The 22,096-nt window shown below is 38.7% G+C and overlaps 1 protein-coding gene across 1 annotated transcript in view; it reads left to right on the top strand.

The window, feature by feature from the left end:
- Positions 1–22,096, top strand: part of LOC136844863 (uncharacterized) — a 484,772-nt gene that overhangs the window by 308,536 nt on the left and 154,140 nt on the right. The window contains exons 11-13 of the mRNA XM_067114107.1: positions 11,890–12,016; positions 14,475–14,659; positions 15,917–16,036. Of these exons, the coding sequence (XP_066970208.1) occupies positions 11,890–12,016; positions 14,475–14,659; positions 15,917–16,036 (432 nt within the window). The remainder of the gene's footprint in view (positions 1–11,889; positions 12,017–14,474; positions 14,660–15,916; positions 16,037–22,096) is intronic.

Raw genomic sequence — 22,096 nt, forward strand, 5'->3', positions numbered from 1 at the left:
GCTAATACTTAGAAGAACACCTGAAATGACTTTTGGGTTCTGTGTATTAAAAATTCATTTAAAATATTAATGAAAGATCCACCAATTCCCAGTAATCATAGCATGTAGATAAGTGCTTTGTGATTCACAAAGTTAAAGGCTGCACTAACATTTAAACTAATTATGCCTCTGTACCCTCACCAAGGGCACTCTGCAAGATGGGGATTTTGACAAGAGTGCATCACAAGTACCAAGGCCTTTACGAAAGCAAATGGCATTGCTGGTAGCAGGTTATTATCTCTAACAGACCTTACGAAGATATTTGGAGAGCAGGTTCTCAAGAACCTTAGATAGAACAGGGATAATTAAAATCAGCCTATGTTCACAGGGCCACAATGCTGGACTTTGTCTAATAGGTAATGCAGCAGTGTTTCACTTCTTCCAGTAATACAGTGATCTTAATCTATAAGAGGTTACAGACTTGTAAACAAGGTTTACTCCCTCAGGTTACAAAAAATTGAAAATTATTTTCTTAGCTTAATCAATGCCAAATGGTCCCAGAAGAAAGAAAATAGCATTTAAAAAGCACCCAACCCACATTTAAAGCTCCAAAACCGGAAGTTTGCATTAGGGGCATATCCCCGTGCTGGCTCCTTAGACATAATCCTCATGGTGGTGTTGTCCATTTTTGCTTTTTTTCCCCCTTTTTTTTTTACTCCATACCTCCCCCTTATAATTCCCCTAATACAGTATACCATTTTTTTCACTAATACAAACAATATATAATATAAATTTCTCTTATAAAAATTAAATTAGAAACAAATTTATTTTATTTTTTATTCAGTAATACAACTTACAAACTACATTTTCTTTTTTCTCTATCAGTTAAGTATTCCTTAGTTTAACCAGACCACTGAACTGATTAACAGCTCTCCTAGGGCTGGCCCAAAGGATTTGACTTATTTTATGTGGCTAAGAACCAATTGGTTACCTAGCAAATGGACCTACAGCTTATTGTGAAATCTGAACCACATTATGACGAGAAATGAATTTTTATCACTAGACAAAAACTTCTAATTCTTCATTGGCCGGTTGGAGAATCGAACGCGGGCCCAGCACAGTGCTAGCCGAGAACGATATCTACCAGTTCAATGAGGAACTTTTTTTTTCTCTCTCTCTCTATCACTTTTACAAATTTCTAAGAGTATGATATTCTTCAAAACATGGTTCCGGACATAGTGGCATATCACATTCACGACAGTGGAAGCACAGTGGAAGCAAGTGTCCTCTCTCTTCTGTGGTCGACGATTTGTATGTCGGCAGACATAGCAAGCCCTTTGTATTCTCTGTGTTTTGGCACCTGGTGGCACTGGCATCGTATGAATGAAATAACGTGCAGAAAGTTGGGTTGGATTTCCAGCAGCAGAGTGATGACCAGGCGAGGGGCATTCAACAGCATTATCTTCTAACAGCTGGTGTATCACTTCAATTGTGAAATCTGGCAGTGTACATTTTGTAATGGTTCTTTAGCTAAACAGTATTTGTGCATCCAACATTGTGATATCTAACATGGGAAAAAAAAGTTTCTTGTATCATTTTATTGTCTTACAAGCACAATCAATAGGCTGCTGTCTTCCTGGAATAAAGATGCTGAAAGAGGGCTGGAGATGTATACCAATTGTCGACAGTTAATACATGATTTTTGTTAAGATAAGGCTCCATAAGGGTTAGCACTACACCATTTCTGACACGGCCACCCATACATGCCCTCCTCTGTGCAGTTCATAGAAATGGACGACGAGCTTGTCTTCCTCTTGGTGGTGGTGTTGAGGATGGGGTGGGGGAATTGGATGGGATGGGGGGATCACTAGAGCATTGTGTTGCCATTGGTGTGATTATTATTATTAATATTATTATTATTATTATTATTATTATTATTATTATTATTATTATTTTTAGTCAAAGAGAGCCACGAGAGCCTCATGCAGTTACGTCTGCCTTAGGCAGCGCCCCGGCTAAATCCCTTATCAGAGAACTTACAGCACAGGGTTGGCACGTATTCATTCCGGTTAATGGAAGCTTGTCACTATTGTGATGGGATATCAGGTCTCGGGAGGTCTGCACTTTGACCCCCTATCCGCCGCATTGATGAATCAATTCATGGCTAAGCATCTCCACTGGTTACACCTTTCCATTTGCGCTTCCGTGGCTGGTTCGAATGAATCGGGTCAAAACGCGACTACGCATCTACTGCGCATGCGCATGTTGCCAACCCAATGCTTTTCTAGCCGCGCTTTTTGTTGTGTGTGTGATAAAATCTTTTCCATTGTAATTTGAAGGATTTCAACTTTATTTGGCATGGAGACTTCATCTCAGTCAACGGGGAATAAGATAAGTACCTGCCCTACCGCAGTCACAAAATTTAGTCCTGCTTAACTAATATTTTCATATATTTTTTCATGTCCGAAATGATGGCTTGGGAGCATCATACCGCTACCCATATTTAGGCTAGGATTCTGCCTTAGTTAAGGCGAAAAGCATAGGTTAGGGTAGGATTTTTAGATTCAGCATGTCAAAAAACCCTAGCGTGAACTGTTAAACATGCTTGGAAAGTTTTTATAAACCTGATTGTTATGAAATTATTGGTAGCCCAAATGCTAATGCTAGCGCTAAAGTTAGGCTAACCTTTGCTACTTTTAGGTTTACCGAAGCGGATGATAGCCGCTTTCGGTACTTAAGGTAATTATTTTTAGTGTTATTTATGTGACATAACTGTATTTTGGACATTTTGATAGAGTTTTTTGTGTAAAACCTCCAATGTATGTCCCATTATCAGTGTGGAAAAATGATGCGGGCTTCTGGAACAGTCTAGAAGGTTCCATCGAAGCTCTGTCAAAGCCCTCGACTCAGAATCGTTTCGTAACGAAAATTGCATATGATACACTGGCTCCCAGTCGAGTTACCAGATACCTCAAGTCGAATTATTTCGAAATAGTAGCTTTTCTCATGACGAATTGATTCAAAACAGTAACTTTTTTATGTCGAATTGATTCGAAATAGTAGCTCTTTTATGTCGAATAGTGTAGTATAGAAATGAGTTATGAACTCAAATAAAGATATGTCGTTCTATTAGCTGTAAGGTTGTTGCCATGCACCAATGAAGTTGTGGGTATCGATTCTTGCCAACGTTATTCGTCTGGGGCGATCGAAGTCATATATTGGATATACCTAGATCCCCTAGTCTAGGCTAAGCCTACATGGTAGCCCACATTCTTGGTCTATGATACCCTTGACTCGATGGCATGGATTTACCTGTTGCTCTGTCATAGAACTGACATAATCCCAATACTATTCGACTTCCTTGTTCGTGATCATAGATTGCCCTTCAGTTGTAGCTCTCCCCCAGTGAGTACCCCTCCCTTTTTCCCCTGTGCGTAGCACCCATTGGAGGCAGCCTCGAACAGGGATGTCGACTGGGCATGAATCCAGCCATTCGAGATAGTAGAATGAATGTCACCTCATTCGAGAATATAAAAACTATATGCTTGTTTTTTCTCATGATATAATGGTTTATATAACATAGTTCCTTAAACATTTTAGGGGTGTTTCATGGTATTATTTTCTTTTATAGGCTTTGCCAAATAAGTGTGCTAATGCCGCCTGTAAGAAACGGATAGACTCCATCAAGACTCAGCATGAGTTTTGTGGGGTGTGTGCTCCCTGCAGTGTACAAGGTACGGACCATGCATACTGGAGTCCGGAAGGGTGTGACATATGTACTGAATGGATGTCATGGGCTCGTACAGGCGATCACACTGTTTCTGGCTCTATGGCAAATATTAATATACAGCACTTAAGAGCATGGGTAAGAGGATTCTCCAAAATCGGCCCAAAAGGTCCTCTTGGCTATTTGCCAGACAAAGGTGTAAGAGATTTTCTCTTCCCCACGGCCAGAATTCAGTCAGTCAGGGGTTATGAGAACTCGCCTGATGATGTCGTGGTGGATCCTAATGCATCCACTGTGGTGCCCCCCTTCATACTGGGGGATGAGGCCCTTTGGGAGAATCTGAAAATCTGGATGATGAGAGGGATCTATCTGATGCTGAGCGTCGACCCCCAATAGATCAACCGATTCCTGGCAGCATCCCTAGTAAATCGACTCCTATGGACGTCGATGAGGATAATGTTTCAGTCCGCACAACTGCCTCTACTAAGAGAAAGTTTGCGGCACAAGAAGCTAGGATGTCTGCAATGAAATCAAAGCTAGACAAGTTGATACAACTACAACTTGCAAAATCTTTGGATACAGGGGCTCAGGGACAGACTCTGGAACAAGCACAAGTGTCAGATCCACCCATTAATATAGATGATTTCCCAGATTTGAGAGTGGTGGAGGACGAGCCAGAGCAGTATAATCCCTGGGTGGTGGCATCACGGCTAGCTAGAGCGGTGGATGGCATCTTTTATGATAGTGATGTATGCACCCCTTTAGCTAGGTTAGAGTTTGCAAAACCTTTTGTCCACTTTAAAGGTGGTAAGTTTCGCTTTCGATGCCAAACACCTAAGACTCTGGATATGGTACCGGAGGAAACCATGATTTTTACCCAGGATCAGGCGAAGGGCTTCCTTTCTAATATCTGCCAGGACCTGGGAGGTAGTGCTCTGGGCACCCAGGTTCTTGCTAGGAACCTTCCTGCCTGGAAAGTACCAGTTGGTGAGAAGTTCCCATCAATCGCCAATAAACTGTTCAAATCTTGGGAAAAGAACTGGGTAGAGTCAGCCGCCCATGGGACGAAGTTCTCTTTAAAGGAACTCGAGGACTTTGGAACAGTTCTGCCAGATCCCATGGACGATCTAACAAAACCATTAGCAGGCTTCACAGAGGTGATGAAGAAAGGCAAATTTCTAGCAAACCATGCCTGTTCATGCTTTTTTTATGGACACTCCTTACCTTGCCGACACCCTGTGTGTTCAGGAGTTCGAGGCAAGGAAACTATTAATGTCCTGCATTACAACCTTGACGTTAATGGAATCTCAGGCATACCGCTGTGACCAGCAAAGAGATTCAGTGCTCCCAAGATTACAAATTCGGAACATGGGCCCAATCTTCATTCACCTTCTGGAGGCTTGAGCGGCGTCCAAATTAAAACTTAGACGTCAAGCCCTGAAATTCGCTGACCAGAAGTCTATACCAGTAAAGGAGCTCATCTTCGCCTCCCCTATGTGTAGTGACTTCTTCCCTAGGGACCTGGTAACCAGGCTGAATAATATTGCTACCCACCGAGGTATCAGATTTGAGGAGTTACTAGGGTATGACCCGGAAGCAGACCCAAGGGGGGTAAAACGCAGGAAGAAGCAACAATATAAAAAGGCTTTTAAAGCACCAGCTCTTCCTGCACCAGACCCAGGACAAGGTCCCTCTTCCCAGAAACAATTCCCTATGCCGCACTCAGCCAACCTTGAAGAGCAGCAGTGCACTGCCATCTCAACAATCCCAATTTAGGCAGTTCCAGGAGGCTTGAGGCGGTCGTGGAAGAGGCGGAACCTTTCGAGGGAAGAAAGGTAACGGGAGGACGAGGTGGTGGTAGAGGTCAATTCAACCAATGAGACATTTCAGGTTGGGGGCAGACTGAAGAGGTTCCAGGAAGCCTGGAAAGTGTCCCCTTGGGCCTATCAAGTGGTATCGGAAGGTCTGTGCTGGGATTGGAAGGGCCCCTTCCGCAACAAATACTTTCATCAGCGCAGCACAAAAGAGTCGATCCTATTTGTGAACAAAATGCTAATAAAGGACACAGTAGAGAAATGCCACTTTATCAGGTTCCAGGGGAGGCTTTTCAGTGTTCCAAAGAGGGACTCTCAGGAAAGGAGAGTCATTCTGGACCTCTCTGTCCTCAACAAAGCAATAAACTGTCCCAAATTCAAAATGCTGACGATAGATCAGATAAGACATACCTTGCCAAAGGACAGCTACACCTCTTCTATCGACTTGAAAGACGCATATTGGCACATTCCAATCCAACCTCATTTTCGCCAGTATCTAGGATTCCGTCTGGGTCGCCAATCGTACAGATTCAAAGTGATGCCATTTGGCCTCAATGTAGCCCCCAGAGTGTTTACGAAATTGACCGAAGTGATGTTAGAACAACTAAGACTGCAGGGGGTGAATGTCATGGCGTATCTGGACAACTGGCTGATCTGGGCGGAATCGATAGAAGAATGTCTAGAAGCGTCCCGAATAGTGGTTCAGACCTTGCAGGACTTCGGGTTCCTAATCAACTGGGAAAAGGCATGGCTGAAGCCAGAAAAGAAGTTCAGATGGCTAGGCCTACAATGGTGTCTAGAAAGCGGAAAGCTAGCCCTACCAGAGACCTCCAGGAGGTAAATAGTAGATCAGGTAAAGAGGTTCAGAAAAGCCAAGAGTTTTTCCAGAAGGAACCTAGGAGTGCTGCAGGGCAAACTACTATTCGCATCAATAGTAGATCCAGTCTTGAAAATGACATTGAAGGATTTGAACCGGATTCTCGTTTTAAAGGCAAACAAATCATTCAGAGACCACAAGGTCCCGATGAAAAGGAGGTGCAAGACAATGCTCAAACCGTGGGCATGGAATCAGGCCCTGAAATCTTCAGTCCGGCTAGTCCTGAAACCAGTCTCAGTGACCATTCATATGGATGCTTTGGCGAAGGACAGATGGGGGGGACACTCAGATCAGAACAAAGTGTCCGGAAAGTGGTTGGGAGCCCTCAGATCTTGCCATATCAATATCAAAGAAATGATGGCAGTGCTCCTGTCACTCAAGGGACTGAAACCCAAGAGGGGATCTCACATTCAGTTGTTCATAGACAACAAGCCAGTGGTACAATGCTTGAAGCGTGGGGGATCAAGGTCAAAGCCATTGAATCATATAGTGCTGGGGATCATGAGATTAGCTTAGGTGAAGAAATGGACTCTGTCAGCATCCCACCTTGCAGGAGCTCAGAATGTCCTAGCGGACTCCCTCTCCAGATTCAAAGCCCAGGAAGGGGAGCGGGTCATTCAACGGGATCCTCCAAGATCACCCATATCTTCAGGTAGACCTGTTCGCAACACGCGACAATCACAAATTACCGAATTTTGTCACCCCCTATCACAACCTTTGAGCAGTGGCCTGAGATGCACTTTCACTGGACTGGAACCTGCTGGGGAACATTTATCTGTTTTCCCCAACGAATTTATTAATGAAAGTAGTACAACTCCTCAAGGAGTTCAAGGGGAGGGGAGTATTGATTGCTCCAATGTGGCCGAACAGCCCTTGGTTTCCAACCCTACAGAAGCTGACTTTTCATCACAAGCCACTACAGCTTCCTATCATTTCCCAGCAGGTTCAAGGGATAACTGTCTACGCCTCCTCCTTTCTGACGAAAAGCCTTCACATGTGGGCTTTCTCAGATCCCTGTGCTTCATGGAATGGTCACCTGAAGTCAGGGAATTCCTAATCACTAATATTAAGGAGAAATCTGTCAAACAGTATCAATCAGTGGGGAACAAATTTGTCTCATTTGTTAGGGACCGTAAACCAACTACCATCGATAATAACTTCATGGGGGAGTTCTTTGTGTTTTTATTTGACGTAAAAAAGTTGGCTTCCTCCACTATTAAAAATCACAAGGTGGCCCTTGCTGTTCCTTTAAGGTACGGATTCGGAGTAGAGGTGCATTCAGAAGTGTTTGAAATGATGATGAAATCAATGGCTCTCCGCAGGCCGAGTGAACAACCATGTGAATTATCATGGGATCTAGATATAGTCCTAGCTGCTCTGAACAGACATTCAGACAATAATATGAAATTTTTGTTAGAAAAAACGTTGTTTTTAGTGGGCCTGGCGATGGGAGCCAGATCAGCGGAGATCCATGCGCTAAAAAGAGGAGATCAGTTTTGTTCTTTTGGAAAGGATAAAGTAACCTTTTCATTCGGAGATTTTTTAGCTAAAAATGAGAATCCGTTTCATAGACGGAAACCCATAGTTCTCCCTTCTTTGCCCTCTAATCCGAAGCTGTGTCCAGTGGCCACAGTGAAAAAGTACCTTGATCGCACCAACCATATCACGCAAGGGCCCCTCTTTTTGGTACCAAACGAAAGCACCCCACTTTGCCTAGAAAGCCTCAGAACCAGCGTTTGTAAGTTAATTGTAGATCTATGCCCAGGGTCAGATCCAAAGTCACATGACCTCCGTAAGTATGCAGCCTCACTTGCCTTTTTCGGTAACTTTAGTATGGAGGACGTATCCAAGTACATGGGGTGGTCTGGGCATGGAGTGTTTGTCAAACACTATGTTAAAACAAATACGAGGTGTCCAGACTGCGTGCATATCCCTCGGCAAAGTTGTGGGCAAGAGATAAGTACGCCCGGAAGGTGAATTGGCTGGCAAGAGGAACTCTTCCTTTAAAGTGAGTAAGTGTTTTAAAAACCTGTAGGTTATTTTTTCCTATTATAGTCTATTTCTTTTGCTCTTCACCAATACACAGTCTCTTCGGAGACAGATTAAAGGGTGGGCTGTTACAGCTGTAAAGGGAAAGTATTTTAGATTTTGGTTTGAACCCAAGGGAAGCAAAAAAGCTTTTTTGGTTAGGGATAGTGGCTAAAAGTCCATCCTCCCTGTCAAATGATGTTTGACGGCTTTATAAATATATAAAAAGCCTCTTTAAAATGTTCTCTGGTACACCTGCATGAGGCTCTTGCGGCTCCCTTTGACTAAAAAACGGGCTTTGAACCCAAAGGGAAATGAAAACCCTATTTTTAGTCTGGGAGCCGCGAGAGCCTCAGACCCTCCCAGTTAGCATTAAGTATATTGGGTTATGCCCACCCCTTCATTTGCAGGGAGTATAACCTTTTAGGGAGGCGCAGCTATTCCTACATTGGGTTGGCAACATGCGCATGCGCAGTAGATGCGTAGTCGCGTTTTGACCCGATTCATTCGAACTAGCCACGGAAGCGCAAATGGAAAGGTGTAACCAGTGGATATGTTTAGCCATGAATTGATTCATCAATGCGGCGGATAGGGGGTCAAAGTGCAGACCCCCCGAGACCTGATATCCTATCACAATAGTGACGAGCTTCCGTTAACCGGAATGAATGTGCCAACCCGGTGCTATAAGTTCTCTGATAAGGGATTTAGCCGGGGCACTAAAAATAGGGTTTTCATTTCCCTTCGGGTTCAAACCCCGTTTATTATTATTATTATTAAGATAAAAAATAAATGGAAGTAGCCCAAATCGAATTAAAGAGTTCAAGTCAAATCAAAAGTAGCCCAAAAAGTAGCAAGTAACAGATTGTGAAATCTGGTCACTATAGGTTTAAAAAGCAGCCCCATTTGTGATTTGTAGCCCAATCTGGCAACCCTGGGTCAGCCTCAGGCGCTGTTGCATTTCTGGAGGTTTGCCAAGTACCCATCCAACATAAACAATATCCATACAATGAGCTATGAAGGCACGCAAATTTAAAAACTTAAGAACGTCATATGATGTGGATAACCTGTGTGGGACGACTTATGCAACACGTCATATGACGTGGTTGACCTCTTACGGGTTAAGAGCATTGAAATCTGTAGTATTTTTTTAAAAGTTGGAAAAGATTCGGTTAAGGCCTATAGTATGAACACAACTTAGGCTCTTGAAGGCATGGCGTGAGGCAACATGAAGGATTCACTATATTCTTTGCTCAAAAAGACTTGACCCAAAAGTTTTACTCTTTTTGTAGGGTAATATACAACAGTTCCATCAGATCTTACAGGAGGGAATAAACTCAGAGGTGAAGACTTCAGGGTAGACCACCACTTTTGGTCATCACCACTGGAAAGCAAGATCTTTCTTACACTCTCTTGCAGCTCTGTCATAGACAACCTGAGCTTGATTTCTGTGCTCAGTAAAATTATGCCACAAAAAGTCTGATTGATTGTTCCTCCATAAATGATAAGCTTCATGTTTTTCATGGTAGGCATGCTAACATGCAGCATTAAACCATGTCTTACCTTTAAGATGAAACATGAGGATTTTAGTAGGAATTCTCCTCTCAGTAATTGTCTTAAGGTGGTCATTTAAACACTCAGTGATATTTGGACTTCCGTAAATATTGCTTCAACTGAGCTCAATAAGATCCACGGTGAATACCATCCTAATTTGTTGGGATTTCAAGTACTGTATACCTTTCTTGAAAAGAAAGGTATACGAGCAACTGGATCTGCCTCCAATTTAAGCTTAATCAAACAATGGTCAGATGAACCCACCAATGAACCTACCCCACAGGATACAGTCCCTATAGCATCTGTGAATATAATGTAAAGATGGTTGCCAGATTTGTGTGTGGGTTCATTATTAACTACTCACAACCAGAAATAGTCAAGAAATCTAGAGCAGCAACACGCATGATTTTATGTGGCGGTAATTGACCTCAGCCAATCAGTGTGATGAACATTATAATCAACAGTGAAAATTAAACAAGTCTTGAAGTCAGCTTTGCGAACTGCTGCCATTTTTGTTAGCAAACAGCCGTAAGTGGAGTCATCCAAATCAGGGTTCCTATAGCTAGCAAAAATATAAAGATTTAATAGTCTTTCACAGACTTTAACCACTTGTGTTTCATGACATCCATATTCATACAGTGACCTGTGAGATGTGGAGAAACCCTCTGTAATATGCAATGCCCTTCTGCAGACTCTCAGAATGGTATTATGCTTGCATTATGGTGTACTATTGTCTTCAGGCTTCTCATCTGCTTAGTCTTCTCTCATAACTTGTGATTCAGAATACTTAAGATCAGTTGGTTTTTAAGAGCAGAGAATGGCTGTACAGTGAAGCATGTTTTTCTACAAAGCCATTCGTTATAATCCTCACTCTTGTAGATGGAGGCTGGCACACAAGAATGAGAAGTGTGCCTTACAGGTACATTGAAGCTGACCAGGGCATGCATAGTTGGGCTTTCTTTCAAGACCATTCAAGTGCAGTGACTGGGTCTGCTTCACATGGAGTTAAACTATTCATGATTAATGGTATATTAGATGGGAATTATTGTGCAAATGTATTTTTGTCCTTCAATTTGTGGTGGAAATTAAGCATTTTCAGAGGGGATTTTTCTTATAATTGGTTTTCCTTTCTCTCTCCTCAAGCACTAACTGCCACCCCTTTCCCATCCAGTTTTCTTTTCTTCTCACTAGAGGAATTTCAAGAGCCAACCCATAAAATTAGAGCTCTGTCATTCACTCTCATCATTAAAGAAAGTACAGACGACACCATTGATAGTACTCTTGCTCTTTGAGGAGAACTTTACGTGAAGGACTGTTCTATAATATGCTGATGCTCATTTATTCCTTGGAGAATGCTGTAGACCATGTCAGTGTTGCCTCACGTGCATACACACTTGCAAGACTAGAATCTTCCATGTAGGAGATGAAGCAAGAGTACCAAATGATTTATTAACAGTCTACAGTAATTCCACATTAACATCCAGGGTCAAGATTTCTCAAGTAGCACATGCACACCTTGACAGACTTGAAAGAAGGCATCATCATGTTGATATCACTAGCCTGTTTGCTTATTGATCTAATTGATGTACCCATAGATCTAGATGACAGTACAGTAGATCTGATAGGTAAAGTGATTGTTGAAGACAAAGTAGCACCTTGGTTCATGGTGAAGGGGCAATTATTTCCTCCTTCAATAAAGGCAACACATTCTTGAGGGCATAGTATTGTTTTCCCTATAAAAAGAGGTTTTTTTCTATTTATAAAGTGAAAGTTGTTAATTTTAGTTTTTATTTCTTCTTGAATGTTTTTAATGACCCGAGTTTTATGTTTTGTTGTTTGAGTAATCACACAAATTTACTGAATGTATGATAAATCTTCAGATGTATAGTAATATATTTATTTACTTCTTTCAGAAGTTAATATATACACTTTTAAGACTGTACGGTGCCAGAATGAGAAAAATTGTAAGAATCCCGGACTCTGTCACGATTATCACATGTGGAAAGATAGACGTCGTTGCCCTATTCTATTTAGATACAGGTAAGCTTCATGTTTCTAGTGCAAATAAAGAAAGTCTTGTGAAAATTCTATAATTAATTGGGCACCATCAGTGTGAAATTCTAAAAGATGTACAGTCAGTCAGAGTTTTGTTGTTCTGGAATGGAGAACAGTTAATCGATTTCAGTTTTGAAAATGTTGCTAAGGGTTACTATTTTTGCTACTTATGCTAAATACCTGGTTTACCAAACCTTTCGAGTCATCTTCATGAAGGTTTATTTTGAGTGAGTATATATCATTTGGAAATGGTGGTTACCTCTACGTAACCAGTAATTTGCATGTCTTAGGTTGCTCACTTACCTTGTGATGTACTTTTCAACATGATATTTTAAGGGGGTTGTGTGTGGTTTTCAAAGTTATTATTTTAGAATTAAGTAATTGTAGTTTAGCTTTACATTGCAGACTTTTTCTGTGAGTAATGGTAGAAATGCATAGAGATATGCAGAACCTTTAAGGTAGTTTTTTAAAGGTTAAGAACACCACGTAAAGCTGGGACTGTTGTGACTTGAACCGCAAGTCTTGCTACTATATTGGTTATATATGTTTGGGGCTCTATCTCCATAATGACCAAAAATCTTTGTAAATGTGACAAGGTTTTATATTGGTCATATGTTTGGTTTGTTAATTCATTAATCTAGATACAGTTGCCATTGGAATGGTTGTCAGGTGCATTGCTACTTTTATCATTTTGCTCTTGACAAAGTTGGTATTAAGCTCCAGATTGAAACTTAAGAGGAATAACGTACTGTTTTGGTAAGAACGTAGCCAATAGATCTATGAGCATGGTTTTAGTGTGAATTTTTCGTTTATGAATTCAGTAATTGAGTTGATCATTGCCTGAAATGTGAATTGTAATATACTTTATAATAAAAATTATATTTTCAATAATTGTTAATGAAATATTTTTTGTACTGGTAGGCATTGATTATGTAATATTTTCAGTTGTGTTGTTTATTTAAAGATTTGATATCGTTCTCAGTATGATAATAAATAATATATTGTCCATTTTGTATAGTATTTTGCTCCAATCGTGCATATCATATTTACAGAGTGAAGTGGTTTCGTGTCGAGGTTTACAGGATTTGATATAAATTTCTTAGCATTCAAAGTAATCTTTATTTGTATGTCAGGAAATGTCAGGATTAGTGTATTGTGCCATAAACCTTGCTGCCTTTACAACGGCAAACCACAGATGAATCCACTGGAGTCAAGATTGAATGTTAGCCTGCCCTGCAGGCATACGCCTAGGAATGCAGTCATGTTTTTGTGTTATAACCATGTGAGAGAAATTTGGATCACTAGAAAATAATTGTTCTTGGGCATCCAATCCTCCTATCTCTTGTGGTGCCTAGGTAATGCACTTTTGAGTTGGACTCTCTTTATTCAGCTTGTTTACTCATATCTCAGGTAAGCTGAAGGCTATTTTTATGTAAAAATTTTTGTATTTGCTTATAAGTTTTGGGTTATCATTAAAATTTTGTTCTTAGGCTTCTTAAGAAATTTAACTCTGATTTAGTTAAACTCTAATTGTATATACTATTAATAATAATAATAATAATAATAGGAATAATAATATTTTTATTAATAGTGGTGCCATGTGCGGTTAAAAATAGTGTGGAATGTTTCTCTATACAGGTATGTTAGACAATTTTACCATTGATGACCTTTGAAGGTAAATAACCAGAAGTGATGACTTGGTATTTTTATTCATTGTTGTCAATGGGATGAACTTTACAGAGTTGGGAATGATTGATCTGTACATAGGGATTTAACTTCATAATTGAAAATTATACAATTTTGTCCAGTTATGTTTCATGACTAGTGTATTGCAGGATGAAGAGATAAAACCAGGGTTCTTCAAGGTATTATAGAAATTAACCCCATCTATACAGTTTTATTTTTTAAGTTATCCAACTGAAATAACCTATAGACATCAAAATTGGGGTGATGCACAGAGGTACTCTGCTGCAATTTAACTTAAAATTTTATTCATTGTGTTGGATGTTAGCCAGACACATCAGTTGTAGATGTTGAGGCACAAATGCTTACATCTGAATTGGAAAGTATTAGGCAGCTAGTTATGGTACAAATATGGTAATAAATTCTAAGTAATGTATTTTTTTCTAATTTGGGAAATACTTATCTTCATGTAGCTTTGCTGCTAGGCAGTGAATACATTTGAACAGTTTTATTTTTATTCTGGTCTTGTGTTTTCTTTCTTCTCTCCTTAAGTTTCAGGAAATCCTGCTTGCTTGTTATACCATCCTATCGTTTACATCTTGTCTGACCACCATGAATTGGAAACAGCATTCTTGGTTAACCTCTGAGGTTAAATATGTTGGATGTTTTTGTGTTTTACTGTTCTTTCAAAGTAAAGGTAAGACAGAATGTTTTGTCCACTGATATGCATGTCTATGCATATTGTGCTCTTTGTTTGCAGTGATGAAATGTGCCCCAACCTGGACAGCAATGGGAAGTGCCCTGCCAAAGATAAGTGCTCTAAAGCTCATTCACCTCTGGAAGTACCTTTCCATCTGAAAAACTTTAGAGCTCATATATGCACAAGTGCAAGGAAGAAGGGCTACTGCAACAAGACTGATAAGATATGCGCTTACTTGCATCCAGGTAATGGGAACTCCTGTGTTTGTGAGTATGCTTGCCTTAATATTGCCATTTTTTGCTTTCTATTTGCAATATGCATAGTTTCAAAAGTTGATTGCAAACTTTTTTCTTAATTATCTTAACTGTAGCAGTTTATTGTAAAAATGTAATCTTCTTTATTACAAGTAATTTCCATATGAGACAGTTCATAAAGGGAATAATTTACGACAAAAAATACTTTTGCTTGTAGTTAATGTAGTGAAAAGTTGTTCTAGATATATATGACTATTCACTGGACCAGTTGGTGTAGAGAAATTGTGTTTTACAGTAATTTATAATACTTTGTATGTAATAAAGCAACTATCAAGTTGTCATGATATAAATGTAAGTATGATTGAAAACAGCTTGGTTTTATGGTATCCGTTCCTTTCAGTACATATTTTTCATATGCTGTATGGTCTTGAGTGCGTTGTGCATTTATGATAGATGTCTAGCATTTTCACCACTACCATGTAGTTTTTTCATTTACAATGCTAATGGAACTTCTCTAGTACAATGGTGTTTTGATATTGAGTGATATATTTAATTGTTGGAGAAATATTGCATATCAATAGTTTGGAAAAGGAAGTAAACATGTATTTATTGTGTTTTTTAAACATCTAGAGGATAGCAGAGTTGTGTTGAGGTATTTATTTACAGGAAGTGATTGAAAGAACTTCCCTTGGCTGTTGGAAAGAAATTGTAAAACAAGAAATTTTGTATCACACGGATGTGTATATTGTAACAAACTAGAAAAAAATAGTGAAAGTTTAATGATGATTATAATTCAAGTGTGTGGTATCCTGATTGTACAGTTTTATTGTTTGTCATACCCAGTGAAGTGGTGTGGGATTTTTACATCAAGATTTTTTAATGGTTTGTTTTTGTTGTTTCTTGAGCTTTTTTTTTCCTCAAGAATGAAGAAGTGATGTTGAAGATTACTAAGTTCCACTTGTCAGTTATTACTGTGACCATTTGGTTTTTGACTAAAGTATTCTTCTTGGGTGAAGTATGAAACAATGGCCCCTCTGTTGTATGGACTTTGGTTGATAGTCATTTATACTATTATGGTTAAACTAATTGAAACAAAGAATTTTTTAGTATCTTTGTGTCATACGGAATTTGGTAAAAACAGGGCTGAATTTTTGCTTGAAAATATTCAGGAGTGTTACTAGTAACTTTAGTTTTCATTTTACATTGAGTAAAATATGACTTTATTTTCAATTTTTTTTTTTTTTTCAGGTACCACGGAAGCATTTTATGATCGGCAGTGGCGAGATGTATATGTTGAAGGACTTGACAAATCAATCACATACTTTGTTGGAGCAGTCATGAACCTCTTCAAAGTGTCCAAACAGAATTGTAAGTACTTATTGTTGACTGTTATCTTTGGAACATTTTGTTACAGTTTTACAGTGAAAAGTAAATTAGGAGTATGAATAAAATAAATTTTCGTAGTGTTATGCATTTTGAAGTATTTTTGCAGTTGATATGCAGATGATGATACTAATATGAGTGTAAAGAATATACAAAAAAGAGAAGAAAGCAAAGCGACACTATATAGAACGAGTTTAAGCAAGAGAAAAGAAAAGAGCAGTAAAATTAAGAAAACATTTTGAACATGAAATTGTAAAAAAAGAAACAGCAACGAGTACAAACAGTAACCCTTCTGTCATTCATAACCTCCCTAACCAGTGAAAATTTACTAACTTGAAAAACTGTGTAGACTCCAAAGAAATAGGATTTTTTATATTTTTTAAAAGTGTTAAATTAACACAGAGCAAAATGTGTCATTTAAGAAATTTGTCAAAGTGTAACCTTCCCAAATTATGAATTCATGATTTATTAACTACTATCCTCGAACACAAGACATCCAAAGGCATTGTATTGCATGTTATATATATATATATATATATATATATATATATATATATATAATAGTGTGCATATGAGAAAGATGCTAACACAATGTGCATTCACTAGATTCCTCTGTCATTTATATTTTTTGTGGGTTCCAGTGTATGGATACAGCACAGTACATGCAGTATACATACACTCATATCATTATACAAGTTTTTTTAGGATAATAATTGAAAAACATCATGCAATAAGACTACTTACCGTAAAGCTTGTTGCAGTACAAGACATACATATGATGCTACAGAAAATGATGACAGATTTCTCTGACTGCATAGTTGTTTCTTTATGTTACAGTATATAATTAGTTCCTCGCTGGGTGAGCGGGTTCCGTTCTCAGCTACCACTCTGTTGGTCGTGAGTTCGAATCTCCGACTCAAATCTCCGACCAGCCAGTGAAGAACAAGAGGAATTTGTTTCTGGTGGTAGAAATTCATTTCTCGCTATAATGTGGTTCGGATTCCACAATAAGCTGTAGGTCCCGTTGCTAGGTAACCAATTGGTTCTTAGTCACGTAAAAATAAATCTAATCCTTCGGGCCAGCCCTAGGAGAGCTGTTAGCTCAGTGGTCTGGTTAAACTAAGATATACTTAACTTAGTACACTTAATTGTAGAAAATCAGTAAGGGGTTATGAAAGCCATTTGGCAAGTGTACCATGACAACTTTGCAATGCTGTACTATAGAAAAACCAGTAATATTTAACTATGATGCCTGATGCCGTTCATAGCCTTTGAACCCCAACAATATTATTTATTTAACTTTATCTTCATAGCCTAATGCTAGTATGTTTGAAAAAACCAATAACAACTTCTGGTTTGGGTTCCAAGAATCTCCAACCTCATGGACAATGGTAACAAAGTTTAATGCCAGTTAGGAGGTGGTGATCCCGTCATTGCATGTATGCACACACATATACAACCCTTAGCAGAGCTTAGGGAACACCAATGAATACAAGAACTTCCATAGCACAGAATGATAGCACTCCAAACAGCAAAATTCGGTAATCACAGTTGAGAGAAAAATGACTTAACTGAAGCAGTGTCAGTTTGCGATTTTCTCTTCACCCACACTTGACACACTTCATTACCCCCATCTTCCCATTCCTCCTTTTCATCAGGTAGCCAGTCAGAACACATTGTCATTGAACTGATCAGTCTACATACAATACTGAGCTATTTTGCCTTGCTGAGCACTTTTTTTTTTTATTGCACTCTCATCCAGATAGTTTGATGTTTGTTCCACACATCCATCCACACCTGTTTCTTATTATCCTTTTGCCATTTATTTCTGTTAAGTATACATACAGTTGCACAGGGAAAGGTATTGTCTAGGCTGGAGTGTGGCTAGGGGAAGTGTGGATGGTTGAGGGAGTTCTGTATTAAAAGTGAATGGATGAACTTATCAGAGCTGCCACAGATACAAAGGGGCCTGGATATATAACCAGGATGTGGTTTAAGGCCTTTCAACAGTACTCCACCCATTGCTGTTTTCGTATATGTAGAATGGAAAGTCCTCATAATGGTAAAAGCAAGGATTAGGTGGACCATTAGTCAGTGGAAAACAATGCTTGCCTATATGGAACCTAACCAGTAACAGAAGAAAGGGACACCTAGCAGAAGGGATGCTTGTCATAATGGGTATCCATTGGGAAAAAATATGACTAATCCTAATATGATGAATTCCATATTTTTATAGCAGAGAACATTCTTTTCATCAAGACTTATTAATCATGTATTGCTTTACTTCCAGGGAATGGGAAATTGTCACACTTATACCGTACCATCCAAAGACTAACAGACCCATGCTGCATATACCAAAACCTGTTTATTACTCTCCCTTTACTCCTCACTATTTCATGTGACTTGAGAAATTCACCATCATAACTTCCTCCATGAATGCTTTGTGAAGTTTTTTGGTGTCTTCCATATATCCATTATTTTCATTTTACTCATTTCCTCTTTGTTTAAATTTTACCTTGTTCAAATTTCAGTTTTCTCTAAAGAAAAAATCTTTTGGGGAGCAGCATGAGAATCCAGCAGTGTTACTCAGCAGTCTTGTTAAAATACTATGTAATGATAGAAACACGCCATTGAAGGCTTGGAAGGCATGTATAACAGACCTGTTTTTGAACAGTATGAGCACTAAACTTCCAATATGTTATATCTAGTTTGGACTAGTGAGATATGTGGTGTATGTCTGCTTGCTAAGCATCAATCATTTTTACAGAAAAGTTTATGAAAATTGAAAGTAATATACTGTAGTATTTCAAGCTGGATATATTTGAAGCGAAGTTGACCATCTCTGGTTGGTCATGGCAAAGTTAGAAAAAAAATTGATTCACAAATGTCCCATATTGCCTGCTAGGACCTGGAAAGTCTCGATCACCCATCTGGTGCCTAGAGATGCTAATGCCTCATAGCCGCTGTAGGATTCAGTCTCATCAGATTCAGCTTTTCAGTTTTTTGAAGGCTTCAGTCTGGTTGTTATCTTTTTGCTCTGCCCCCATTTTCAAAACCCTTCTTAGGAATATTGCCCTCTTGAGGAGGAACACCATTCAGATATTTGAAATCCTGTTTTATCTTTTGAATATTGATGCAGTTTATTCCTTTTTTTATGTGTGGATTTTTATTACATAATAGGATCAGTGTCTGGGATTTTATGTTTAAAGTGACAGGGGAGGTTTTTGGAGGTACAGAGTCTGTTGTTGGCCAGTGTTGTGGCTGGATTTCCTGGCTAGAGCATTAAGGCTTGGGAGCTGGGTCAGGGCCAGTTAAGAGGCTGCTTGTGTTTATGTATATTTTGGTGGTACCTAGATGGTAGTGAACAAATGTTGAATGCACTTTGTAGGACAGTTGTAAAAGGTGTTCAGTTGTTGAAATAGTTTATGCTACCTAAATGTGAAAATATGTAGTACTTTTATCATGTAAATTTTGATACAGTTTTCCAAGCTGGAAATTTTGCTAGTACCTCTACACCAGGGGTTCCCAAACTCTTGAGCTCTTTGACCTCTAATGAATTTCCAAAATATTCATGGACCCCGGAACATTTAATGAAAATAACATTTTATGAAAAAGAAATGTAATACATGCATATGATAAAATTAATTTAGGGAGGTAGAGAAGTAAATCTGCTTTGGTCTCAGAAGTTGTGGATTTGACTACAGTAAACCCCCGATATTCACGTTCTCACAATTCGTGGACTTGGTGATTAGCAGAATTTTCTGTGGAACTTATCTATAAATTATTTGCGGGAAACTCACCCATTCAAGGATTTTTTCGCAGAGCAACATTCTGTATTTTCATATTATTTTCAGACTAAATACTGTACTGTATCTACATATACATTTTATGATACGTAATGATTTACAGTACTAATTTTCAAATATTAATATTAAGTTTAATAATATTAAATAATAATTCTCTCTCTCTCTCTCTCTCTCTCTCTCTCTCTCTCTCTTCTTCTCTCTCTCTCTCTCTCTCCCTCTCTTCTACTCTCTCTCTCTCTCTCTCTTTCTCTCTCTCTCTCTCTCTCTCTCTCTCTCTCTTATGAATGTCTAATTAAAGAAAATACTATAGTGAATTAGTAAGATTTTAGTTCATAAAATAATAAAATATGTAAAATTTTAAAGGAATACATATAGACCCCTAATCTTTTGCTGTAAGACTTGGAGAGAGGGGTAGGGTGAATCTGTCAAGTAACCTGACATCAAGGGTTGGTTGGTCAGTGTTGCCAACAGCAAGTCAGTGTTGCCGACTTAGTGGGTCAGTGTTGCTGACTTAGCGGGTCAGTGTTGCCGACTTAGTAGGTCAGTGTTGCTGACGTAATGGTCAAATACCACTACGAAGGATATACTGAAAAATTTCTCTCTCTCTCTCTCTCTCTCTCTCTCTCTCTCTCTCTCTCTCTCTCTCTCTCTCTCTCTCTCTCTCAGGAAAAGATAGAATTTTTATGGTATGTTTAGTCTTGGAGCTCAGGGGGCTGGGTGAACGTGTCAAATATGTCAAATTACTGGACATTTCTGACCAGGGGTAAATAATTTAGATGTTGCGCCACAATGTGATCAAATCAGGTTCTCCTTTTTTTTTTTCTTTCCTTTCTCTCACTTGCCAAAGGGTAGAATGTGAGGAAATAAATATTGATAGGTTGATAAATAGATACTTAGTTCAACTCTCTCTCTCTCTCTCTCTCTCTCTCTCTCTCTCTCTCTCTCTCTCTCTCTCTCTCTCTCTCTCTCTCAGGAAAAGATACTGCTAATTTGAGTCTCTTTAACCAATTGTTATTAACACATATGCACACTGTGTGTGTGTGTTCATAATGGTTTTAAAAAATATGTAGTTAATGCATCTTTGGAAGACAAAAAACAAATTTTTTAGAGAGAAATGGATTAACATTCCTCAAGAGATTAAAGAGATAAAATCTCTCTCTCTCTCTCTCTCTCTCTCTCTCTCTCTCTCTCTCTCTCTCTCTGCCAGTGCAAGGCTGGCTGAATTTGTTGTAGTGGTAACTTACTCCTCTGATTTGGCTGGAAGGGTTAGAAGTACTTATAATATATATATATATATATATATATATATATATATATATATATATATATATATATATATATATATAAGGTACTAATGTTTAAAATGACTGAAATGATATTAATAATATAATTTCAGAGTTTAATACTGTAATAGGATAATATTTAAAGGTATATTTGATATAGGATGATACTTTAGGATACATTTAGTATTTAAACTTTCAAGATAGGCAGTTATAAGTATTTTTAGAGGGGAGTTCTAAGTAGTTGCAGGTTTTAATTATTCGTGGGAGGGTCTGGAACACATCCCCTGCAAATAAGGGGGTTTTACTGTACAGCGCTGGTTGATAAACATTGGTATTTGTAATGCTTTTTTTTTTTTTTTTTTTTTGCAATTATGTGGAATTCTACTCATTGATCAATTGACAACGTCAATGACCAACAAACTGCTGGTGTATTGCTCAGTCCACCCAAATGTAGCAGCCTTGAAGACTAATTCGATGATATATTCCTGGAACAATCTTGACATTTATGTTTTCTTCCCATTTGGTCTTGTCAGCCAAGTCATAGTGAAGTTGCAATTATCCGTGAACACAAGTAATCCCAAGAACATTCTTTGACCTGAGCAGGGCTGGTTCACTTATCTTTTGGCCCTAGGCATAGATAATCTCAGGAATCTTCCACTCTGGAGGAAACTTCTGAAACAACCTCACATTCCCAGGTTCTATGACTGCCTAGAATCCTTTTTGTGCTTGGTTATCCAGCAAAGATTCAGAGAATTGCTTTTCAGAAGCCACATCAGTTGCAGTTGTGACACCATGCTGGACTTCCCCATCTAACCTTTACAGAGAAAAGTGAGCTTAAATTGTGGTGTGACACAAGGAACTTTAACCCTTACAAGTTTGGCTGAATTTACATTAACAAAATCCTAGACTGGGCAAACTTTAAGATCGTTCCCTTTAAAAAATACATCAATAGAAAC

The sequence above is a fragment of the Macrobrachium rosenbergii genome, chromosome 13 (genome assembly GCF_040412425.1).
Source record: "Macrobrachium rosenbergii isolate ZJJX-2024 chromosome 13, ASM4041242v1, whole genome shotgun sequence".
Lineage (NCBI taxonomy): Eukaryota > Metazoa > Arthropoda > Malacostraca > Decapoda > Palaemonidae > Macrobrachium > Macrobrachium rosenbergii.